The 24,899-nt window shown below is 41.6% G+C and overlaps 2 protein-coding genes, 1 long non-coding RNA gene and 1 pseudogene across 17 annotated transcripts; 2 read left to right on the top strand and 2 right to left on the bottom strand.

The window, feature by feature from the left end:
• Positions 1-845: 845 nt before the first annotated feature.
• LOC146288370 (acidic mammalian chitinase-like) lies at positions 846-15,874 on the bottom strand. Of its 9 annotated transcripts, none has more exons than XM_084697863.1 (18): positions 15,735-15,874; positions 15,498-15,608; positions 14,878-14,967; positions 14,560-14,792; positions 14,248-14,390; positions 9,097-9,282; positions 8,790-8,913; positions 4,009-4,513; positions 3,574-3,778; positions 3,359-3,415; positions 3,076-3,241; positions 2,861-2,985; positions 2,662-2,785; positions 2,393-2,575; positions 2,127-2,243; positions 1,878-2,010; positions 1,641-1,755; positions 846-1,430 (listed from the first exon to the last, which is right to left on the bottom strand). In XM_084697863.1, the coding sequence occupies exons 8-18, from the start codon at positions 4,082-4,084 to the stop codon at positions 1,073-1,075; spliced, it is 1,659 nt and encodes a 552-aa protein (XP_084553989.1). In that variant the 5' UTR covers positions 4,085-4,513; positions 8,790-8,913; positions 9,097-9,282; positions 14,248-14,390; positions 14,560-14,792; positions 14,878-14,967; positions 15,498-15,608; positions 15,735-15,874; the 3' UTR covers positions 846-1,072. The 9 variants fall into 9 exon arrangements, with proteins under 9 accessions (XP_084553989.1, XP_084553988.1, XP_084553986.1 ...); XM_084697862.1 differs by having other exon boundaries at positions 846-1,755; positions 4,009-4,035; positions 4,121-4,513; XM_084697860.1 differs by having other exon boundaries at positions 846-1,755; positions 4,009-4,302; positions 4,435-4,513.
• Positions 5,052-13,284, top strand: LOC146288371 (uncharacterized; annotated as a pseudogene).
• On the top strand, positions 15,796-21,674 carry LOC146288369 (uncharacterized). Of its 7 annotated transcripts, none has more exons than XR_014755126.1 (3): positions 15,796-15,934; positions 16,433-17,062; positions 17,811-20,621. It is a non-coding gene; the product is annotated as an uncharacterized LOC146288369 (long non-coding RNA). The 7 variants fall into 7 exon arrangements; XR_014755125.1 differs by lacking the exon at positions 15,796-15,934 and having other exon boundaries at positions 16,066-17,062; positions 17,811-17,883; positions 17,965-20,621; XR_014755124.1 differs by lacking the exon at positions 15,796-15,934 and adding an exon at positions 16,208-16,342.
• LOC146288368 (zinc-binding protein A33-like) lies at positions 21,675-23,635 on the bottom strand. The gene is made up of 2 exons (XM_084697864.1): positions 23,497-23,635; positions 21,675-22,961 (listed from the first exon to the last, which is right to left on the bottom strand). Exon 2 carries the CDS (start codon positions 22,943-22,945, stop codon positions 22,016-22,018), a length of 930 nt encoding a protein of 309 aa, XP_084553990.1. The 5' UTR covers positions 22,946-22,961; positions 23,497-23,635; the 3' UTR covers positions 21,675-22,015.
• Positions 23,636-24,899: the final 1,264 nt, after the last annotated feature.

Below are 24,899 nucleotides of genomic sequence, written 5' to 3'. Positions count from 1 at the left end.
ATTCAATTCCACAAACAAACACATACTCTGGATGTTACCCTTGCTGGGTCCCACCATGACTTGGGGGTTGAGCTTCACTTAAAGCTTGACTGCTGACTCCATCTATCTTCACTAAAATGCCCCATTACACTAGCCCGGCTGCCAGCCCAACTTATCCCCGCCAACCAAAAAATTTGGTCGGGAAGTTGGGTCTGGGTTGGGTCTTGGCTACCATGACACGACTGTAAGAGCCCAATAATCTCAATTTAATATTTGTGTTTTGTATATATTTTTGATAACATATACAAAATGAGTAAAACAAAATTTCATTTGATGGAGCCTACAGACTTTTTTTTGTCTGTCAAGGGTCATGTGAAGAAGGTTATAAAAATGTTTGTCATGTGGCATGATAACATGAAACGTGGGAATTGGAGAAAGACAGGAAAATATTATTCCCCTTGTCCTTTTGACATTTCAGCTATGGAGGAACCTATTGGGTAACGGAGTTCACTCTTCTGTAGTTTACCCCACAAATATTGTGCTATTTGTCAGGAATTTGAGGCTGGTTTTGAGCATTCGTTGTGCTGGAAATAATTGCTGGACCTGGCAAACATGCTCACACGGATGACTTCTACTAATACTGAGACATATCTCTCTATAGAATAGTGCTTGTCTTAGTGTCTCACAGACATGACTTGCTATGTAATAATGGATGATTTGGTTTTAAAGGAATCACTTGAATTGTGATAAGACTGCCTTTGCAATCGTATTGAAGTGGATGTGCTGGACAATCAAACAACAATTATCTATGTCATTGTTTGGCTGGTTGAATTCTTGGTTGTAGAAACGGTATTGACCATTTACCATTTTGAAGCAAAGAACTATGTTTTTATTTTATTTGAATGCCAATCAAATACAAATATGTAATTGATTCAGGAGTAATATAAAGCTAAAAAAGTAAAAATAAAGCTGTTGTATAATCAATAGTAGCAAAAGTAACCATTTTAAAAAGCATAAGACAAATACAGATTGGTAGAACAATGCTGACGATTGTGGCTGAGGCTCCATGTTGTATAATAAATTGTGTTCAAGTTTAAGGCCAATTGCAACACTTACAGCTGTCTTCAAAGACAAGGCCAGCCTGGCAGTTTTGAACCCAGGTGATGTCGTTGGCACATTGGTAAAAAGACCCTGGAGCATCAGGCTTTGGATACAGCCCACCAGGCCGGCCCACACAGAATTCCCCACTTAATGCCTTGTCTGGAGGCCAATTGCAACACTTACAGCTGTCATCAAAGACAAGACCAGCCTGGCAGTTTTGAACCCAGGTGATGTCGTTGGCACATTGGTAAAAAGACCCTGGAGCATCAGGCTTTGGATACAGCCCCCCAGGCCGGCCCACACAGAATTCCCTGCTTAATGCCTTGTCTGGAGTCTGTGTCCCTGGCTTAGTGGTAGTAGTTTCCTTGTCTGGAGTCTGTGCCGCGGGCATAGTGGTAGTAGTTTCCTTGTCTGGAGTCTGTGCCGCGGGCATAGTGGTAGTAGTTTCCTTGTCTGGAGTCTGTGTCCCTGGCTTAGTGGTAGTAGTTGCCTTGTCTGGAGTCTGTGCCCCTGGCTTACTGGTAGTAGTTTCCTTGTCTGGAGTCTGTGCCCCTGGCTTACTGGTAGTAGTTTCCTTGTCTGGAGTCTGTGTCCCTGGCTTACTGGTAGTAGTTTCCTTGTCTGGAGTCTGTGCCCCTGGCTTTAGGGTGGTTGTAGATTGCAGTGGAGTGACTCCTATGAAAACAATTGTAAAAAGTTGTATTTATAAATGTTATTAAATTATTATTATTATTCAAGATACCAAGAGTATTCTGCTCATCGTTCAAGATATGAATGTTCTACAGAATGTGCTTTACCAGTATCAAGGAGTCCCTTGAGATGCCTGATGAGGGGATAGTTCCCCTGTCCACAGAACTGTCCAGTAAAGTCATCAAGGTCAAGAGCCCAGACAAAAGCTCCTCCAAACTTGTTGTCTTTCATGTAACGAACCTTCAGAGAAAATAAGCAAAAACAGGAGGGAAGACTGATTAATGTACTGTACAGCTCTGGTTACTTGTAGTATAACTTTACCCTTCATACTGCTGTTACGGGACAACATATAATACCTTGGTCTCAAAGCTCTCTTTGTTGTCAAATCCCACCCACTCATTTCTTTTGGTAGCATAGGGAACCTTCTGGCTATCAATCCACTGGATAGTGCTTCCTGGAAGGAACGTGCAGATCTGAAACACAAAGAAGTCAGGTCACTTGCTATTATATTTCACCAAAAAACGGGTCACCCTTTTAGTTAGAGTTTTCTTAATGAGAAGTGTATCTGTGAGCAGTAAACATTTCCAGAGCCAGTGACTTAAGACATGGTATTGATGTGAACCTCATAGTAGGACCAGAAGCCAGCCTCCCTGGTGAACGTCCCAGCAGCAGCAGGACCGCTGGTTGGGACTCCAACGCCACTGGCTCCAGAAGCAAGGCTAAATGTCCGTCCGTAGGTAGCAAAGCCCATTCTCAGCTTTTCCACAGGGACTCCTTGGTCTCGCCAGTACTTCATGGCAAAATCCTGAGAAGATAAAGAGAAATAGTGTTTTTTTTCTTCCATTAAACAAGCATTCATGAAAATATATGAACATAAATCTTGGTTCTCACTGTGTTAAAGAAGATTAGATCTCCTGTGTCATGGGGACCTTGGTATAGGGGGCTGTTGTGTCCTGTTACACCCTCCCAGTTGCCGTGAAAATCATAGGTCATCACACTAATGAAGTCTAGACACCTGTTTTAAAAAGATCACACTTTTCACTGGCCCTTTCAAGTCAAATGTATATATTTTTTGATGAATCACACTTACTTTGCAAGTTCTGCTATTTCATAACCACCATCAATGGTTCCTTTTCCAGCAGCCACTGCTGCGGTGACCATCAGTCTGGGCCGTCCAGTCATAGTGCCCTCTGCCTCATAGGCCTTTAGGAGCTCCTACACAACCAAGAGGAGTGGCCACATTGTATTACATGTATAGCTAGTTTGTTATTCTAATAGAATATTCTATTCTGCTGTATTTCAGACCTGACACAGCAGTGTGAATCTCTGCTTGTCTTCTGGGGGGCTCCCTCGAGCTCCAGGGTACTCCCAGTCCAGATCCAAACCATCAAAACCATGTTTCCTCAGGAAGCTGATGGAGGACTGGATGAACTTCTGTCTGTTGGCTGGGGTCGACACCATCGTAGTGAATCTAATTGGAAAAGTTGTCATTAAAATAGAAAAAGTACAAATGACGTTAAAAAGGAGTAGAAAAGTTGAACCTATTGTTGTTTGTTATTTATGTAAACGAGAAAGTGACATTTCTCACTGTTGAGTGCCGAAGTTCCATCCACCAACTGCCAGAAGTGTTTTAAGACCAGCATTTCTGTTGGACCACACAATTACAGTTATTTTTATTTGGGTCTGGTTCATTTGGTTTGCTAAACCAATTAAGTGATAAGAAAACAAACAACTCTAACTCCACACAATGCATCTTATTATGAGCCTAATTTAAATTATCTGTATGTGAAAGAAGATGCTAACCTGTCTTTGAGTCCATTGAAAGATTTGTAGAGAGTCTCGTCGTTCCATTCGTAAGTGACAAGCTCGTTAGCCGGGTTGATGACAGAAAAAGCATAAATCAGGTGTGTGCACAGGTGTGGGTCAACATTATCAGGCGTGTACTTTCCTGTACCAGGTCTGTACTGGGACCAGTTGGTAAAGTAGCACACAAGTTGAGAGGAAGTACCTAGACACAGAAAAAATGTATTAACATTATGGAACAGCTATTGGCCGGGTTTCCCAGATTCGTAACATTTGTAACATATTATTGTCAGGATTTAGTTGCACCGCTCATCCATTCAAAACATCACTCAAGGGGAGTGACTGTGACACTTAATCGATCAACACACAACACATCAAGTTAAAAACTACAGATGTTGTTCGAGCTAAAGTAATTTGGCAAGAGAGTAAACCTACCTATGTGGATCAAGGTCAGGAACAAACCTTCGAAAACAAAGTCAAAAGTCATTAAATAATAAAGCAAACAAAACATAAATTATGGCAATCTAAATAATTAGAGATAGCCTACCTGCTAGAGTGAGAAATCTCATGATGTGTGGGTTCGAAACTAATGGAGGCGTGAGGGGAACATCGCTTATTTATAAGAAAAGAAGGGAAATGGGATGCGTTCTGCTGTCACAATCCCACCCACACACAGTGACAAGTCTGCAAGGGAGGCACCAAGGGGTACACCAACAATAGGAACCCAATCTGTCATCAAGATTTGTAGAAGAAGAAGAAGAACTTGTTTTAGTCAGACCCCAGCCCATTTAGTCTATTGAAACTGCATCCTCCAGGCCACAAGACGATCATGGATATTTTTACGGACTGTGTGTGCGTAACCTTTCAATGCAATCCTTGAGTTTCACTCAGGTTTCACCAGTGGTGGTTCTAGACACATTTTACAGTGTGCAGTGACAGGCTGAAACAAATAATATTTAAACATTAAATACTTTAATTTTGCTTTACATTAAAATTATACAAACAGCTCTGGCTCTCCCTCTTCCAGCTCCTCAGCTCTCTCAACACCCTTAATAGGAATGCGGAAGTAAAGCGTTTAAAGATAGTAGGCTATTGTGATCGCTGCTGTCCATTGTTGTTCGTGAAAAGGAAGTGATTTTCCCTCACACATTTTCTGTCCAATAGATTAACAACCTGTATGACCGCGTGTCATTGTTTTTTTTGAAATGTCAGTTTTTTTTCAAACGTTGGTTCGCTTAAAACGGGACCGTGTGAACACTAACCGGACCTAATGAAAAATGCAACAAAGTAGCAACTCATCCACTGATTCGGACCAAGCAAACGGACTAATAGGTGTGAAAACACCCTAAGGGTGCTTTCACACCTGACATGTTTGATCCGTTTCAATCGGACCATGGTTCGTTTTCTTTGTAAGTCCGGTTCGTTTGGAGAGGTGAAAACACGCATTCGAACTCTAGTGCGGACCAAACAACCGAACCATGGTCCCCGTAAAAAGACGGGACTCGGTCTGGTTCCAAGTGAACCATGGTTCGGTTCGCTTTAGGTGTGAACGTAATCGCACATAGCCTAATATTGACCTATTCCAGGAAGCAAACCAAAATGTAGTGCGTGGGTTGTGGGTTGAAAAAGAATGTTGACATTTGGCAGAGACAAGTGACACATTCATAGCCTGACGTTGTCATACTCATAATTCTAGTCAGAATATGAGTCTGAAAACTCCCTGTTAGGCTGTGCCTATGGGGCGTGTTTCAACCGAACTTGTAAAACAAATGCCTCTACCAATTGGATAGACCTACAACCAATCAGAGCAACGTAATATGTTGTTTGTTGAAAACAAATTCAACCCAAGGGTTCTTTCGTGACGTGGGTTATTACGTTACTGTTGATCATCTGTCCATCATCGTATAAAGCCCGCCCTGGCGATTTCATTGGTCCGCCCAGATCCTGGTTTTATGTAGTTGTTCCCGATACGAGACCCTCCAGACCCAACTTCCCGACCAAATGTTTTTGTGGGCAGGGAGAAGTTGGGCTGGCAGCCAGGCTAACACATTTAGTGGTATTTAAGCATAAGGTACGAGAGTCAGTACTTTATCGTCAATAATGTACGGGTTCCAGGGTGTTGTTAGCAAACCCTGGAACCCGTACATTATTGACGACAAAGTACTGCGTCTCGTACCTTATTGCTTTTTTATAATACGGGTGGATGAAATCAAGCATTCTGATTGGTTGAGAGGGAGTTCCGGGGTGTGCATTATTGAGCGATAAAGTACTGTACACCTTTTTACATTTACCTTAAAAGGGGAGCATTCCATATTAGTGCGCGCTCAAAAACAACTGGGAGGTTGCCGAAGAAAAAGACAGTGTAGAAGTACTGGTGTTCAGCAGTTTATTGGTTAGCAAACAAGACTAGCAACATTTGTACATTTTTGAGCAATAATATTGCACTGTCCCGTGCTATCAGTGATAACTAGCTGGTTTAGCTGCTGAAACGTTGGACGGAAGCTCAGGTTTAGCCATTAGTTGCTAACTAGATATCCACTTAATTAATTTTAGCTTCGTAGCCACGCAATTGCTTTAATAAAACGACATTTTCCACTGATGCACAATTAATGGAGATATCCAAATCAACATAAGCTAACCTTAACAACAGCCTGATGTTAGTCTATCGAGTCCCAAGTCACTCGTAAATAGTTTACATCATATGTAGCTAGGCTAGCTAGCTAGCATATATATCCAGTGCCTACAAAACATTTATGATTGATTTAGAATGTTTAGGCCTAATGTTTAAATTAAATATTATTTTATTGAAAGTGTCCCATTGTCGTTGTTAGTTTAAAGGCAACTTTTATAAAAATGAGCATTGAGAATGAATGAAATGGTGCAAGATCTAGCTAGTCTAACAAACGTGAAGTTCACAATATTGTGTGTCCGTTGCATAGCAACAACCACACGTATGGGACTATTTTCTTTCGGCTATTGAAATGCGATAGACGTTTGTTGGCTATACCTATTTGGTGCTGAAAGGCATCTTACTATTTATTTACTATTTATAATTTTTATAATTTTTCTAACAACACCCATGAACACGTACTTCATTGGCGATAAAGTGTTAACGGGTGTTGCAGTATACTGCCTCTCGTACCTTATTGCTTAAATAATGCACACCCCGGAACTCCCTCTCAACCTATCAGAATCCTTGATTTCATCCACCCGTATTATAAAGGGTCATTATTGCACAGTGGACCAATGTCGGTTGATGTTTAAAAAACTGAGGCAGCAATACATAAAAGTGTGTGATGTTCTGTGTAAAAGTGGTAGCTCGTCGGACAAAATGGGGCTTCGACAGGAAGTAGACAGGCCCTCTGTAGACGGGCTCTGGTTTGCAATCGCAATACGCTGCTGTTGCTCCATTATTGTTTGTGACAAGGAAGTGATTTTCCCTCACACATTTTCTGTCCAATATATTAACAACCAGTATGACCGCCTGTCATTGTTTTTTTGAAAATAGTTCACTTTTGATATACTTTTAAGAAGTTTGCTTAGAAACAGAAAATGATTTCTTCTGGAGTAAGATGTACGTTTTCTATTAGTATACAGCAAAATCAGTCAAAATAATTTTAAAGTACATTACAGGTTACATTTTTTAGATCCATCGCATTCTAATTATTCATGTCTATGAAAATGTTTTATGCATTGCACATTGAATCTTTTTTATTACTGAAGCTGTAACCTTAATTACTGCCAAAACATTCTGAAGCCCTATACTCTTATACTAATAATTATCAATTGGAGTATTAATGAAAAAAAAAAGAAAAAGCTACTTGAGAATTTGAAGGTTATACTGTCAAACTGACTGAAGAACGAAATAACAACGTGAAATAATGAAGATAGTGTGGCTCATTAGCTAGTAGTTGCTGGCAAGTTTGCAGTTTGTTCGAAATACAAATGTAACTTCAGGAATTTCGTTTTTTAAATGTGTCTGCTTAGAATGTAGTGTTTTGTTGCGTGGTAATTGTCATTGTTGTGCTGGTTTACCATTGTAACCATGAGTGAAATGACTGTTACGTTTTATAAAAAAAGCTGGATTCAAAATACGTTAATGCGTATGCAGTAAGTAGTTTCCTTCAGAATCTGCAGTGTGACTTTGTGAGGGCCCCGTTCTCACCATGTGACGTAAGATCTGATCTGAGGCGTCCCCTAAACATTTTAATTTAGTAGTAAGTCATAGTTACATTACTTTAAGTTTACTTCTTGAGGTACGTACATTAATTTAAAGTGCACTTGAAAGTATTGCAAAGTATACTTTGAGGCTCTTTATGAAGTATACTTCATGAATTGAAAGTGCATTACACAGGTTATTTAGAGTATTCCAAGGTATACTTTTAAGTACTTTGGGAAGTGTAGGGGCCAAAATTGTTTATGTTGAAAAGTTTCAAACACTTCCGTTTTTGATTGACACACGTGGGTGTGGGTGTGGTGTATATACCGGGGCACTTGTGGCGGGAGGGGGTTGGGATACAAAGGGGGTTGGTGGAGCACCTGTTTTATTTTCTGTTTACCGTCAACTTATCGTCAACAACGTCAAATAACCATCAATTACAGCAGTTTATATTTTATTTGTTTATTTTCAACACTATCTACATGTTCTCATTCATCCGTTGTACTTCTGTAATTCATTAAACTCTTAAACTATACCCATCACCGGAGTTGGAGATTGTTTGGACGCATAACTGCCTGGAGCCCATTAAGCGGCCTTTATTGGAGAGCAGTCGCTACAGGAAGTATACTTTATGAACTGAAAGTGCACTACACAGGTTACTTCAGAGTATTCCAAAGTATACTTTGAAGTACTTTAGGAAGTATACTTGATGAAATGAAAGTGTACTACACAGGCTACTTTACAGTATTCAAAAGTAAACCTTGAAATACACTATAAGTGTACTTTAAAGTGTACTAAATGACCTAAAAAGTGGGCCAATTCAGTTTACTTAGTACAAAATAATATATAAATAAGTACACTGCTAGTATACTTTAAGTAACATGATAATAGTATACTTTTTATACCAAGTATACTTACAAAATAAACTTGAAGTATACTTCTTTTTTGTAAGGGCACCCTAAGACACATTTGTTTCAACTCTTGGTCTTCAGGTGCTCTATATTCTATTCTATTGAACTATATTCAACTGTATTATAGTCTACTGTCCTGTACTGACCTCTACTCTGCTGATTGCAGAGGGTCCATCCAGGGTGGACTTCTCCAGGAACGTGACGCTGGCATGGGTGGAGCAGCAGAACCCAAGGGTGTGGGAGGGGGGCTGGTGGCGTCCGCGGGACTGCCTGTCGGAGCAGCGCATTGCGGTCATCGTGCCGTTCAGCAACCGGGAGGAACACCTGAAGTTCTTCCTGCTCTACCTGCATCCCCTCCTGCTGCGCCAGAGACAACACTACAGAGTGTATGTCATCAACCAGGTACACACACGTGCATGACCCCCCCCCCCCCACACACACACACAAACACACCAGCGTGTGACAGGTCTCCTCTGCTTGCCAGGCTGGAGAGGGGAAGTTCAACAAGGCTAAGCTGATGAACATCGGCTACACGGAGGCCTTAAAAGACGTACAACTGCTTCATCTTCAACGACGTGGACCTGGTGCCCATGGACGACCGCAACATGTACACCTGCAGCAACCAGCCCAGGCATCTGTCTGTGTTGGTAGACAAGTTTGGTTTATTAAGCATGATATCACAATAATTAATTCTATTATTTATAGCTAAATGTTATCTTAAATCCAACATGGAACATTTGATTCAGGTCATGACGTTTCTGTCAGGAAAATTTGTCATGTGGTGGAGTGTGTATGATCGCGGAAAAATGAAACGATTTCAAAGTGGCAGTGAAAAAAGAAATAAGAAAAGGGAGAAGTTAAGGGAGAAATTACCTAAGCTAACGCAGTTTTTCCAATCAAAGTATGCGTCAGTGGAAGATGAAGACATTTCTGATAATATTTCAAGTGCTGCTGAGCCAAGTTTAGCTATTGCTAGCAGTAGCAGACAAACAGCCACTTCAACACCAACTCTCTTATTTTACGGAAAATAAGCCGCGACTTGTAGCTACTCCGATTTTACCGTTTCTTGTGCGGCTTATATTTCGAAGCGGTTTATATTACGGTTTTAGAACAAAAAAGTGGCTTTGCCACCGTCTCAAGATCTTTACAGACCGTGCAGCTAATTTAATGCTCACGCTTGAACGGGGGCTCATTACTTGAAAGAGGAATTATTTACTGTGTCGTCTCAGTTACACTATAAGGGCTTGGAAATACAGTGATTTGCTAAAGTAGGCAAATGGCTAGTAGAACATAACATAACATTTCATAATAATTTCAGTTAATTCGTTAAACAGCTGCAAGACCCAGTGAAATGTTAGAGGCTAGCTAGCAAAATAACGCTAGCATCGCTAACAACATTACTAATTCAACTTTGGTAGTGTAACCCAGCTCTTTGTAAGTTTGTTTTAGATATAATTGTAATACAATTTGTATATGATAGTGTGGACAATAAGACACGAACGCTGTCTCTTTTCATAACTTGTATTTTACCACTGCTCTTCTTGACATCCCCATTTGAACAGCCCTAACTGATTTCACGTAATGCTTTCAGTATCAAGCCTACAGCAACTCCCGAGGCACAAAACACCCATGTCCGTTGTCACATAGAAAGGTCTGCTACAGTAGGCTATCCTCAGGATTTGCAAGCTAGCTAAACTTATACTATATCTAAAAAAAATGTGTAGACAACAATGGATTCTGCCACTAAATGAGTGACTTGGCTTTGTTTCTGGACATACTATCCACAACCGAAGTGTGTTACACAATGAGCATTGCTCTTGCAACAACTTATGGAGGGCCTCAAAATTGTACTTTACCCAGGGCCTCCAATAAGCTAAAACCGCCCCTGAACTCGACGTACTGACGTAGGCTAACAACGTCAACTGAATTATTTTACCGTTACATTGTTAACGCTTTGTAGGTGATCGATTGGAGAAAATGGCTGTAGCAAATTTTGAGATGGAGATAGTGAGTAGAGGAGGAGGGTTGGGGCAAGGGAGAGAGAGGTTTAGGGAGAGAGGGTTGGGGAGAGAGAGGTAGCAGAGAGGTTGGCCGTCACACTCCGGATCCTGGCCAGTGGGGGCTCACAACAGTGTGTGGCTGCTAGCTACAGACTTGGGTCGGCCACAGTCTCTAACATTGTGTCCGAAGTTTGCCAGGCCATACACTATGAGGCACTGAGAGGAGTTTATCCCCTACCCATCCAGAGCTGGGTTCATAGAAATAGCTAGGGATTTCAGGCAGATGTGGAACTTCCCCTACCTACTGCAGTGGTTGCATTGACAGGAAACATGTGCAGATCAAAGCTCCTCCATCCGCTGGCAGCGAATATTTCAACTACAAGGGAATGCACTCCGTGGTGTTGATGGCAGTTTGCAATGCCCAGTTCCGATTCACCATGCTGGACGTTGATGCCTACGGGAGGCAGAGCGACGGGGTTTTTTTTCAGGCCAGTCGGTTTGGGCAGGGGCTTCTCCAGGGGACACTTGATCATCCTCCGCCAGCCGATCTTCCTGGAAGTGCAGTGCCCATCCCACACCCCTTTTTGGGAGATGCTGCTTTCCCCCTACACGCAAATCTGATGCATCCCTACAGTAAGATTCACGTCACTAATAAAGCACTATACAAATGTAGTGTGCTTCAGTTAAAAGATTAATAGCAACAATAGTTTATATTACTGTGTACAATTCATCTGTATTTTCTAGCTTTTGAAACTTTGTATCAATTTCTGACTGGTACTTGTAAGGACAGATCATATGCATGTAATTTAGGACCGATATCAAATATTTTTGTAATTGAGTAATCGGATTAAATGTACGTTTGCTTAATAGGGTAGGCTATATGTCAAAGCTACATGACTAAACCGGATAACATGTCTCACCACTTCCACTGCTGTGCTAACCAAAATTGTCTTAGCCCAATGGCAAACCCAGCTAGTTTACATTTACATTTCTGCCTTTTTCTCTCCTCCTCTCTACTCATGTTGTTAAGCTGATATTCCCAGATCAGTCAGGGGGAACGACAGGTACAGCTGCGTGTTGTCAGCATAGCAGTGGTAGGAGAAGCCATGGGAGGTATTGATTGGTCCAAGCAAGGCTTGAATGTTCTTGAGTAATGTTGACAACTATAACTGATGTTACGGGATTCTGCTTTTGCTTCTCTAGGGCTTTTGGAAGTTACGGTGAAGACATCCCCCTATTTCTTCTGGAGAGATTGTCCAAAGAGCAAGACAAGTTCAGACTGTCTCTCCAGGCACACTCCCAAGCTGAAGAAGCTCTGGCTGTAACCCAGACCAGCATAGTGGCCATGGAGTCACACAGCCAGCCGACTGACCTGATGAGATAAGGAGCAAGACCTCTTAAAAGGTGAAAGATCCAGGGGAGGGCTGAGAAGTCTCTGTCCCATGCGTCTCTCAATAAAGACACTTAACACACTGCCTGCAGTGGCAGGTGTCGAGTGACAAACAGTTGGAGAGGAAGGACAGGAACGGGAGGAGGAATATAGAAAACCTGAACATCCAGATGACAGTCATACATCGACCCAGTCATACATCAAACCACTGACTGGAGGAAGTCAGTGAGATAAAGCAAGAGGAAGATTCAGAAAACAATGTAAAGGAGAAGCGGAAGATGGCAGCACCCATATCTGGGATATTTTGGCTTCATTTTCGTAGAGTGTGAGGAAGTGAAGTTGTTGACCCTTGGGCCATACAGGGCTGTAGACTGCAACCAAATGGTCTCACATTTAGGGAGCAGGAAAACAAGGCCACACGGACCAGCGACTTTCTTCTATGAAAAGTAGCTAAGGTTTGTCCATATGTTGCTAGATTTATCGCTAGATGCTTTTTTGAAAATAAATGGCTAAATATAGAGACAAAGTCACTAGTACAATTACTTATTTGCTACCATGCATAGATGCACCTTTACTTTATGCTTTGCGTAAATAATAAATCCCAAACCACCATTGCTGTCTGATTACTTCTGTGAATCTACTTAAGGTTGATTTAAATGTGTTGTTAAAATGTTATCATTATGCAGCCATTTCTTTTCAGTCCTTCTCTATGCTTTGAAATGGCACCTTTACTTAATGCTTAGTGTAAATAATAAAACACAAAATCACCATTGCTGTCTGATTAATTCTGTTAAACTGCTTGAGGTTAATTTAAATGTGTTGTTAAAATGTTATCACTATGCAGCCATCTTTTCAGTCCTCCTCTATGCATTCAAATGTTTTCAGTATACTTCAGAAAGGCATCGACGATCGTTTAGCTGTATATCTATGTGGTCGTAAATGTATTTACAATCAAGTTAATTATAATCTAAGCAAGGAGTCACATTAATAGCCCACTGGGCAAATCTTGAATCCATCAATTCATGGGTTTCATGTGACGTCACACAGTGGTTGAGACGCCATCTTGGGGACCGAATTGCAAGATGCCGTCTTAAATACACAAATTACCTTTTACAATGTCCCAAAAAACCCTGAGCACCATTCAAAATGGATTGCTGCTATCAAGAGGGATCACTGGACTCCTACAGATCATAATTTCAAATGTGAGGATGTATAACGTTATTCTGGACAGCTAGCACAAGATGCTAGCGTTAGCTAGATCTAATCTGTGTTTGTGTATTTGTTTATGTTGTTTGTATTGATATGGATCCCCCTGGGTCTGAAATAAAGAATTATATATATATATATATAATGCTAGCTGTCCAGAGCAACGTTAATATCAATTTACATTAGTAATGTTAGTTATGTAAGGTATTTTATTATGATTTGTCATTGTGACAAGGGGAGTCATTGTTATGACAGTCTGGCGGAGTGAGTTAAATAAAGTGAGACGTGCAATGCAGTCTTGGAAGCCTTAGTCCTTAGGTTTAGCATGTTTATAGAAAACTGTCGGCTATAGTTCTATGGTTGAATTATGTTATGTTGCTACTTGTTGGAGTGGCGTTAGTATGCTAAACTACTTTTCATTTGATGTCCTGATATGACTAATATTACAACAGAATCTGATGGCAATTCAGTTCAGTGATATATACGCTTTTTGTGTATAGTAATATTGCTTGATTAACAGACTCCCACCGACCCTTCCTATGGTCAATAACATTTTCTTTATCTCCATAATGATACATTTTGGGATCATTAACCCATCCTGATGAGAATTAGCGGTAAGCTTTGGTGCTTTTAAATGCCTTAAGGGTTTCCCCTGTGTATGGAGAGGGATTGTGGTTGAGGTAAATATAGATGTCAGCAAACGTCAAATTTGGCTGGTTTTTACTTTACTTTAGTGGAGTAAGCAGTTCACTTGTCAGTAAATAAGGATCAAAACCTTAAGTATCTATCTTGTAAAATATATTGTTGCTTTTCGTCGGTGGTAAGGTGTGCTATTTAGTGTGCAACATCATTCATTCTCACTGAAGAGACCCAGGGAGAGGCTTCAAATTGGTCCCTAAGGTGGCGGCCGCAACAAAAAAGTCACGTGACTAAAAGTACACAAGAAAAATCTATACCAAAACTCCTAATGTTGAATGAAGCAACGCTGTCGCTGAGCGGTAGACATACTTGCAGTCCCCAGATACAATGAACGCAGTCTCATCAGCGCCAGGTGGAGGCCGACTCCTAATGTTCTGACATTTGGGGACATGTTGCTCTGCTGGCCCCGGAGCGAACTGTCAGCCACATTGAGGACAGGTCACATAATCCGGCTGTTGGATTATAGGTGGCAGTTTGGTAGAGCCAGAAAGCGCTTGTTGCCTTTATACTTATTAACTGTTCATGCCCTCGTCTTCAGTAATTCTTCTTCATCTGAGATTTAAAGTACAAGTCATGTCAAACACAAACCATTACAAACAGAAGGACATTAATTATATTCACCATGTCTCACCAACACAGACGATATAAATGGGTATAATAAGATATCTCTGGAGTCTTGCTTCTCGTGTCGGATATTGACTCCAATTTGGTTCCTTTGACTCTGTGCTCGAAAGAGTCATAGACTTGACCGGCATTCTATCAAATTAATATATAGATGGGTCATCCCCCTTGTTTGAATCCTTGATACTCTGTCGGGTACTCTGGGTCCAAATCATCCCATCGTGTTCATCTCCCTACATTAGAGACACAGTCACTCAGAGACATTTGACCATGTGTGCTTTGCAACCATCTAAGTTGAAGTTGATAAAAGGCTCTTACCATTTGGGTGTCATCCGTTTCCTTAATCACAATCCATTTTGACCTAGTTCCACTTCTTTTGGTCCAAGGATGGTAATCAGGATTGTCACTCTGTGAAAGATACGTTGTTTGTCTTCACCAACGATGGTTACTCGCCGTTACAGAAAACAATATTTCTAAAACTGGTTGTTCCCATCCTTGATTGTGATCGCGTTCCATGCCGTTGTAAAATCCAGCATAACCTCACAGGTTGTCCTCATAACATTCTTTAACATTCTGCGCATATTACTGCGCATCGAATATTTCAAATTGAAAAAGACGGCAAAGATGTCCATCTGGCTGTTGCGTGGCAACGATATATGTAGGAACTATACTTTGTAGTAGCGGAAGAATGACGGTTTATTATTAAAGTATTTTGTTTCTAATAGTTTTTATTGATGAAACCATATCAAATATTTGTAGTAACAGTTTTAGAAAAGCAATAAGCCCCGCGAGTCCGTGGTTTACGCTGATTTTAGAACAGGTAAGGGGGTTTTCGGGTAACAACTCCCCTTACCTGTTCTAAAATCAGTGTAAACCACGGCCTCTTGGGGCTTATTGCTTAAATAACCCAATGCCAGGGTCATCTACAGCTTTCTCACCTGAGATTTACCATCAGTTTTAGGCTCAATTGTGACATCAGAGTATGACATGCTGATGGAGGAAAGAGGACACTCATCCCTTCTCTTCAGCAATGCTGTCACACTGCCAGACTGTGAAGGATCATCAAAATTGTTAAGTCAGGGTACAGTTTTCATAAATTAATCTCTAAAAACCACTGCATTAGCCTATGGCCAATAACAGTGATTATGGGAAAGTGTTATTAGAAAGGAGCTGACCTGACTGGGAGTCTGGAGTTTAGACGTCTAATAACATTAGCTCCTTACATAAATTTGGATAGGCTCCCTGCTCTGCACAACGCAGTATCCAGGGTTTACACCATAGTCTCTTCCCCATCCGTCTTCGTTGCCTCTCCAGAATCCTCCTTGAAGCTTTGTAGGCCAGGTAGACCAACATGACTCTGGCTACATTTACCAAGGTATCAACCTCATTCATCTTAAAATGATACTACAACACTGAAAAGTAATAAACTAGCTGAAAAAAGTATGTTACTGTCTGAGCAGTGTTGAGCTGGCAGTTGGTTTACTGGACCTGCCAGATCCCAACAACTGCCAACTTTAAAATGTTGGGATTTGTTTTTTGAGTTTTTTGAGGCAGTGTGCAAACTGCTTAATGCTCAAAAATGTATCTGTGGATTTAACTTCTCAGAGGATGTTTGCAGTGGATTTTCTAAAAACATGTCACAGGAAAAGGCAGGCCATCAAATTGATTGTTTTACTGCTGCTCAACAACTACAATGGACATTGTCTAAGTAGCAGAAAGTCGCCAGTTTTGTTGCTTGTCGCTATGATTTTTTTTTTCTGTTTGTTGCTAGGTTACCTACTAGGTAAAGTGAAACCGTAACTCAATTTGAATGTTCTTGAGTAATGTTGAGAACCATAACTGATGTTACGGGATTCTGCCTTTGGTTCTTTAGGACTTTTAGAAGTTACGGTGAAGACAACCCCCATCTCATTTGGAGAGATTGTCCAAAGAGGAAGACAAGTCCAGACTGTCTCCAGGCACACTCTCAAGCTGAAGAAGCTCTGGCTGTAACCCTGACCAGCATAGTGGCCATGGAGGGAGGCACAGGTGGAGTCACACGGCCAGCCAACTGACCTGATGATATGAGGAGCAAGACCTCCTATAAGGAGAAGATCCAGGGGAGGGCTGAGAAGTCTCTGTCCCAGGCGTCTCTTGATAAAGACACTTCACACCCTGTGCCTGAGTGGCAGGTTTCAAGTGACAAACAGTTGGAGGAAAGGACAGGAACGGGAGGAGGAATATAGAAAACCTGAACAACCAGATGACAGTCATACATCGACCCAGTCATAAATCAAACCACTGACGGTGGAGGAAGTTAGTGCAAGGTGGCAGCACCCATATCTGAGATTTTTTGGCTTCAGTGGGAGGAAGCAACATTATTGACCCTTGGGCCATACAGGGCTCTAGACTGCAACCAAATGGCCACATTTCGCGAGCAGAAAAACAAGACCACGCCATCGCTGAGCGGTAGACATACTTGCAACTCTATTAAAGAAAGATTCTTCCAAGGAAAGTAGCTAAGGTTTGTCCAAAATATCGCTAGATTTGTCGCTAGGTCCTTAAAAAATAAAAAGATGTTGCTATATCTAGCGACAAAGTCACTAGTACTAACTACTGACTAACCGAGAGTGAGGCCTTGACCTGACTGCATTTGATGAATTATGGTTTCAATGATTTTTAAATTTTCTGGCATAATTCAAGTTAAGTTACCCAGGATGTCTGTTGACATAGACTTAGGTAACTCCATTAGCCACAGGTTGATGAATTGAGACATTGAACACAGCAGTAGAGAATGCAACGTTAGCCAGCTAGCTGGGTGGAAACATATTAGCTAATAACGTTTTTGAAGAGGTTGATTTTGAGGTGAGGGGACTGACAAGGCTGAAAGTGAAGTGTTCCACCGTTCTACAGTAGCAGACTGGCCATTGGGAGCACCGGGAGAATTCACTAAAGCACCTCTAGGCCGGAGGGCCGCTTGCTTTATAACTTAATACATTTTATAAATATGACTAGCCTTTTAATATAAAATGTGGCAGAAGATTGAGCGACATGCAGGGTTCCCACGGGGTCTTAAAAAGTCTTAAATTTTGATCTTTATATTTAAGGCCTTACAACGTCTTAAAAACGTCTTAAATTTCATTTAGTCAGGTCTTCAGAAGGTTTTACCATCGTTAATTTCCAGAAACGCAGGCTGCAGAAAGTTAATACAAGGTAGGGAAAAAGTATTTAGTCGTAGCCTACTGATGATTGTGAGTTTCTGTGATTTCTAGGTGGCGGCCACATCAGATTGTCCATCAAGTCCACTACGGCTCAAAGACCAGTTTAGACTACACATTTTGTCAGGTTTACATTGTACCAATATTTGAAGGAGTTTTTCTGTGTATATTCTGTGCGTGACCATATTTCTATTCTTTCCTTTATCAGACTCTCAGAAGAAAACGCTGGTAGTACATCTCCACTACAGCAAGCCCACGTGATGCAGTGCAGTAATAATCATCAAGTAGAAACCATCAAAAAGAAATACCAAATGAAACATAAAATGATAACTTTATTGAGAACAACATTAAGTCAAGCATCTGTGATAAGGTCTGCGGAAAGGGTGGTGTGCAACTGCTAACACGTGTGTTTGTCTACATGATCTCTGTGTAGTGAAAGACAGAGAGAAAGAGCATATGCATGCATGATGTGTGTTAAACATCTGAAGAACAGCCGCATATGAATTCACGCATTTGGACGTACAACATCGCTTTGGCCTTCTTTTCCCCTTTGCCAGTTGTCTCTTCTGTCATATCCTAAAGCGGAACACGTGCTTTCATGCGATAAATCCTGATTCTTTTCAAGCCTCATTTGTTATTATTGTGCATATTGTGATTTCTGCTTTAACAGTGTCATCATATGTGATGACACCTGTGATGATGATGATGACTCACCTGCTGGAGCACTCCCAATCCTCCTTGGAGCAGCTTCGTTGCATCAGCGCTCAAGTTGGTGATTGGTCCCAGACGAGAGTGTGGTAAATACCCCACTTGCAGGCGTAGTCTCAGGCCTGCTTGGACTCACAACCCCAACGGTGACACAGTTAAGAGGGGTCAAAGCCCGGGGAAGCTTCTGATTGAAGAGAATGGCCTCGGGAGTAGGAGGAGTCAGCAGGGGTGATTCCATGGCATCCTCAATGCAGAAGGGGACAACAGGAGTGATCTCTGTCCCAGATAGATCCTTGGGACACACAGTCACAAGAGAAGACATCACCTTTTGGCATGTGGGACCTGGGATCTTTCCATGGCTCTTTGGGATGATAATCAACAAACGTAATGAGGATAGTGTCATTCTATACCTTGAATCAAACAATAGCTGAATCAATGAATATGTGCTGTTTCTGTATTGATGACTTATATAGCGTTGGATGGTGCACTTCTCTTCCTGAGAGGGGTTGATCTTTGGTGTTGAACTACACACTTGGTCAATCTTCTCAGTGAGGGCCCTGCACGCCATGTGCAGATTCTGAATCTCTCTCTGCCATATCTCATGCAGGTCCACATCACTGTGATCAGCGTGGTTCGAGTCCATGACTTCATAAAGTCCTTCAAACTCTGTCAAGATCCGTTCCAACATGTCTTTCTGGATCTTCTGGAGCCTTCTACCCCTGAACTCATTCGCACACCGTTTCAGGGCAACACCCACTTGGCCTTGCCTTTGGCTCTTCGCAACAGGCACCTCTTTCAGGTAAGCGTCGGTGTTCATGATGACATCCTGGGTGACTTCCAAGTTGCAGAAGTTCCAGGGATGCCTTGATGGCCTGCCTGTTGAGTCTCTTCCACAGGGGTCTGGTCTACTGGTCTGGTCTCACAGAGCCAGGGGGAATGACCTGGACTTAACAATCCAGAACAGGATTCTAGGGAGACTAAGAGTAAAGGACAATGTGCAGGAACAGGGCAGAGTGGAAAAAGAGAAATTGTGTTCCCACCACATTCAACTCCCTATATTAGAGAAACAGTCACTCTGAGGTATTTTACCATGTTTGCTGTTTAACCGTTTAAGTTTAAGTTCATACAAACTCTTATCATCTGTTTCATCCATTTCACTTATCACTATGCAAAGACTTAACAGAAAATCTTCATCATCAAATGAATGGAGAGAAAGATGGTCCCCATTTTTCCAATCCTTTTCATTGGGCTGGATAGTGGTCCCATCATTCTCAACTTCCTACATTAGAGACACAGTCACTCAGAGGTATTTGACCATGTATGATGATTAACCATTTAAGTTTAAGGTAAAATAAGGATTACCAAATCGGTGTCATCCCTTTCACCTATCGCTATGTATAAACTACTGACCAGAAAATCTGCCTCATTAAGTGAACAGAGAGAAAGATCATCCCTACTTTTCCAATCCTATTCCTTTTTTTGGATTGTGGTCCCATCATGGTCAACTTCCTACATTATAGACAGTCACTCGGAGAGGTATTTGACCATGTTTGCTGTTGAAACATTTACATCTAAGTTGATATAAGGCTCTTACCATTTCGGCCTCATCCATTTCTCTAACCAGTATCTGTTTGGATCCTGTCCCACTGTCCCAATGATGGTGATCAGGATCATCTAACTATGTGTCAGGGGGTTGTTAGTTTTCATAAATCGAAGGAAGGGCGGCGCCCTAGCGCCCTCTATTGACCAGCCGCCACTGGCACTGCCCTTCTCTCTCCTCCACGTAAAGAATTTTCTGGGGTCAGTGATTCAAATTCTGTTATTATTTATTGCTATCTGTATATTTAGGAAGTTTCACTTATTTAAGCTTAGCATAGATGCAAATTATGTTCTGTGTACTTACATGTTATGTTATGTATTTCCAGGTGCTTGCGTTGTCTCTCTTTCTCTGTCTCTCTTTCTAGAGAAAAAGAGAGAGACAGAGAGAAAGAGATGGGGAGAGAGAAAGAGATGGGGAGAGAGAGAGAAAGACGGACAGACAGAAAAAGAGAGAGAGAGACAGAAAGAGAGAGCGAGAAAAGGAGAGAGAGAGAAGGGCAGAGAGAAAGAGAGACAGAGAAAGAGAGAGAGATAGAGAAGAATAGAGGAAGAGAGAAAGCGAGAATGTGTGTATCTGTGTGTATGCATGAGTATGTGTGTGATGTTTGTTAAACATCTAAACATCTGCAACACATGAGTTTGCGTGACGGCCACTGGAAAAACCTGTCAATCATAAGAATACAATACCTCCTTACACTGAGGGTCTTGTTGTCTTCATACGACCCTTTCATTTAGCTTTTCTGCTATCTGCCCTCACCTCTTTCCCACATTTTTCTTTTTCTTCTCCTTCCCGTTGTTAATGGAATCTTCCTCCACAGTCAGTGGTTGGATGTGTGACTGGGCTCTGGCCTTCTTTTTCCCCGTCGTCTGCTTTGTCGTATCCTGAAAACAGAACACACACTTAAATGGATGACAATGAACTAATGAACCAATCGTGAACCAAGCCTCATTAGTCCTCAATTTATACAGTCAGTTATTCTGCACATTGTGATTTATGCTTAACCAGTGAACATCAGCATATATGTGCCTGTGATGATGATGACTCACCTGCTGGAGCTGCTCCAGTCCTCCTTGGAGCAGCTTCTTTGCATCAGCGCTCAAGTTAGTGACTGGTGGCAGACGAGAGTGGGGCAAACACCCCACAGCAGGCGGAGTGTCAGGCCTGCTAGGAGTCACAACCCCAAGAGTGACACAGTTGAAAGGAGTCATGTCATTACATTTCTGTTTGCTTGTGTTGTCCTTGTGTCCATCTTGTTGGGGAATCATTTCTGATTCATTTCTGATTATGTAGAGGAGTGTGAACCTTTCTCTGTCTGTCTTAATAAATCTTCAGCACTAGTCTGCTCCCTGCATTTACATTAGTCAGTAGTGAACTGTTGAAATATATCCTTGTAAGACAAGAAAAGGATAGAAGATGGTGAGAAAATGGGTATATAGATTTTTACACACCCTTATATCTTAACCCATTTCTCTATCAGTATTCCCCCCAACCCCCCCCCCCCCCTGAAAAAGTTTTTCAGACACACTTATTCCTATATAATTAGAAACACAATTCTGTATAATAGTCAACGGTCAGTATGGCAAGTCTTCCAAGATGTGGACTGAGATGGATACAAATAAAATATATTTATTAAATTTTTGGATGCTTTGTCATTAAAACAAATACATATCTTTAGCTAAGCATGTCAGTGGTCAATGTCAATTAGTGGATAAGGAAAAAGAAGAAAAAGAACATTTATACATTTTAAAATCCTTTTCAATAAAATTTCAATTTTATATAAAATCTAAATAAAGAGAATAACATTTTTTACACAGACACCTCTATGAATATGATTGAAAAACGATTTACACTATTAACCAGTACTCAGTGCAGTCTTATACACTTGGTTAGTTCTGATGTTATGTATTTTTTATGTCCCCCCTCCCCCTTCCTCTCCCCCTCTCCCTGCCGGTTATGCTATGCAGCACAGGTCATATTTTACTGTACTAACATGTAAATTAACAATTTGATCAATTTTCTCCCAAAGAATGCAACCCGTAAGTTTGCAATTTATATTGACATCTTCCATTTTCCTAGGCATACGCGCCATGGATCTGTAGACCGGTAGACATTTGGGTGATGTATCACACAAAGCACTGCCCTTCTCTCTCCACCACCTAAGGAATTTTGTGGGATCAGTGATCTCCAGCCCAGACTGCAGTGTGTTTTTTCTTTCTTTGACTGTAGCCAAGTGTCTCTCCAGCTCAGTCAGACGCACTCCCATTGTGGCCGGCTCTTCGTCAATTTCTCTCATTGCCTCCTCTTCTTTTTCCCTCAGCTTGGTGATAGTCTCCTCAAACTGGGCCTGAAGCTTTCTTTTGACTTCATCACATCTCTGTCTTTGATCAAAGAGGACTTGTTGTTGCTCATGTATTGCTTTGCTTGCCTCATCAATGTCCCCCTCAGAGCTACCAAGTATAACTGACACCAACTTTCCTCTCAGATCCTCCAGGGCCTCTTTGATAGGTCTGAACGTGTGACCTCTGTGCTCTCTTCCATCTCTGCAGATCAGACAGATCAGCTGGTTGTCTGTCTCACAGAACAGCTTCAGACTCTCTCCATGTTCTGGACACACATCTTCTCTCTCCACTCTACCTCTCCCCTTCTTGATCTCCAGTCTCAGCTTGTCAGCTATGTTCTTTATCAGCCTGTTGATCTGGAAGTTTCTGTCCCTGACAGGCTGTCTGCACTCTGGGCAGTGCTGGTGACCAGCATCTAGACATTGTTGGATACATCTCATACAGAATGTGTGTTGGCAGCTGAGAGACACTGGGTCAGTGTAGACATCAGTGCAGATGGAGCAGAGGAGCTCGTCTTTCAGAGTTGAGGAAGCTGCTGCCATACTGGAGCTGAATGGACTGATCAATGGGAGAGAAGAAGTGAAAATGTTTTAAGCACATACAAGTTGACCTATGTTAACCTAGTTACAAACTTTGTTAACAGTAATTACAACTGTTATGATTTTAAGCCCATCCATTATAATAAGTGATAGTTGTTGTAAGTTGTTTGTCAGTAGGCCTATATTTAAAAGTTTCAGTTTCGTTTTGTAATTAATTCGTTTCTATTTTGACTTTTGACTTACTTTTAGTTTTTATTTTCTATATTTGTTTGAGGAAAAAACATAACTGTAACTATGTTACGTTTGTAGTTGATGTGGGCCTTTATAGGCTATGGTAAATTGAACGGTAACTTCGACAACATGACACATACATTTATCGGACACTGGCTGGTAAATAGACCCACACAAAATAATCCCACACTTGCAGGAACGCTTGCTGCAGAATACATTTTCATATCTGTGAGTGCGAGATTGATTCAAACTAGATAACATTTTAGATAAACATTTAACATTTGGCTGAGTGTTACATTCAAAAGTAATTTATCCGTTCTCACCTTTATATGAGATTACCGTTCCTGAGAAGTTATCTGAAGTCGTCCGTGTCTGAAGTGTAATTGAGGCGTGTTCAGTCAGCTTTTGTTGAGGAGTGTAAACTTTGCTCTCTCTGCAGTGGCGGTTCTGGCACATTGTGCGCCCAGGGCGAGTTTATCAGCCCCCCCCCCCCCCCCCCCCTCCGGGGACAAACGAAAACGAAACTGCTGCACGGCAAGCAGGGGTGCCTGCAGCTGCCTGAAGGGGGCGCCAATATGCCAATTCCCCACTAACTTAAATGATCGATAAGAGATAATAACCAGCAGATATTTCTTCTTTTTTTTATGCTCGTGTGCCCCCCACGTGACATGAAAAAATGCTGCCCCCGGGAGGCTGCCCAGTCTGCCCGTGCCTAAAACCGCCCCTGTCTCTCTGTATCAATACACCTTCAGCACTAGTCTGCTCTCTGCGTTTACATCAGACAGGAGTGAACGAGAAACAAGAGGAGCTTGAGATAACAAGTCACTACACTTACACACCCTGCCTCCCCCCCTTCCTCCCACACATTTCCCTGCAGTTTCTCCTCTCCTCGCCTCTGAATTGACCAAAAGTCCACATCCATAGACGTTCCTGGATGCAATCAATCTCCATCACCACCCTGAAGTACTCGTTCTCCCCCAGGGTCTCCATCTTGCCCTCGTAGCGGAAAAGGATGGTACGCAGGTGCTGGTTGGTCTGGCAAGAGATCCAGGATGTAGGGAGGACTGTTCTTCAGAGTCACTTTTGTGTTCTGGCACAGACACACCACCTGTTTGGAAAAGCAAGGTTGAAATGGTCAGAACAACCTGGAACAGAACATTGGGGAGACTTTGCTGTTTACATCTTGTTGGCTCCTAAGGGATTGCACAATGGGTACTTTCTGAGGGTGACAAAATCTTATGTTCATGTACCACCATAGAAGAATGTTTTGATATTTAGCTCCTTAGTAGATATCCCTCTACAATTTCCTGGTGTTCCGCAAAATAACACCTTGTTCAACTGTCAATTAAAAAATGAGACACAACAATGTCTACAGTTAAACAAACAGTGCCAAAGAAACAACTGTAAGTCTCAAGGGAACTCATCTACAAAACTAGAGTGACTTTATAACATTGGTCTAATCTTAGATCCACATATGACAGAATAAACATCAAAGAATAAATGTAATAGAAATGCAGGTTGTATATCAAATGAATGTGTTTTAAATGTGCTTTGAATTGTAAGCATTGATAAGAAGTATGCTGGAACAACTTTTGTTGCTCGCAGGAAGGAGGGACAATTAAGTTGAGTTCTTGTTGTAGCTTTTTCTTAGCCTGGTTGCTGGTCAAAGGAGGAGATGGGAGTCTGGTTCATTTCTGGTTCAATAAGCAAGTTTGTTTATTTTTCT

The sequence above is a fragment of the Hypomesus nipponensis genome, chromosome 5 (genome assembly GCF_054491055.1).
Source record: "Hypomesus nipponensis isolate SF chromosome 5, ASM5449105v1, whole genome shotgun sequence".
NCBI classification, from domain to species: Eukaryota; Metazoa; Chordata; class Actinopteri; order Osmeriformes; family Osmeridae; genus Hypomesus; species Hypomesus nipponensis.
This window is presented reverse-complemented; position numbering and strand designations above follow the sequence as displayed.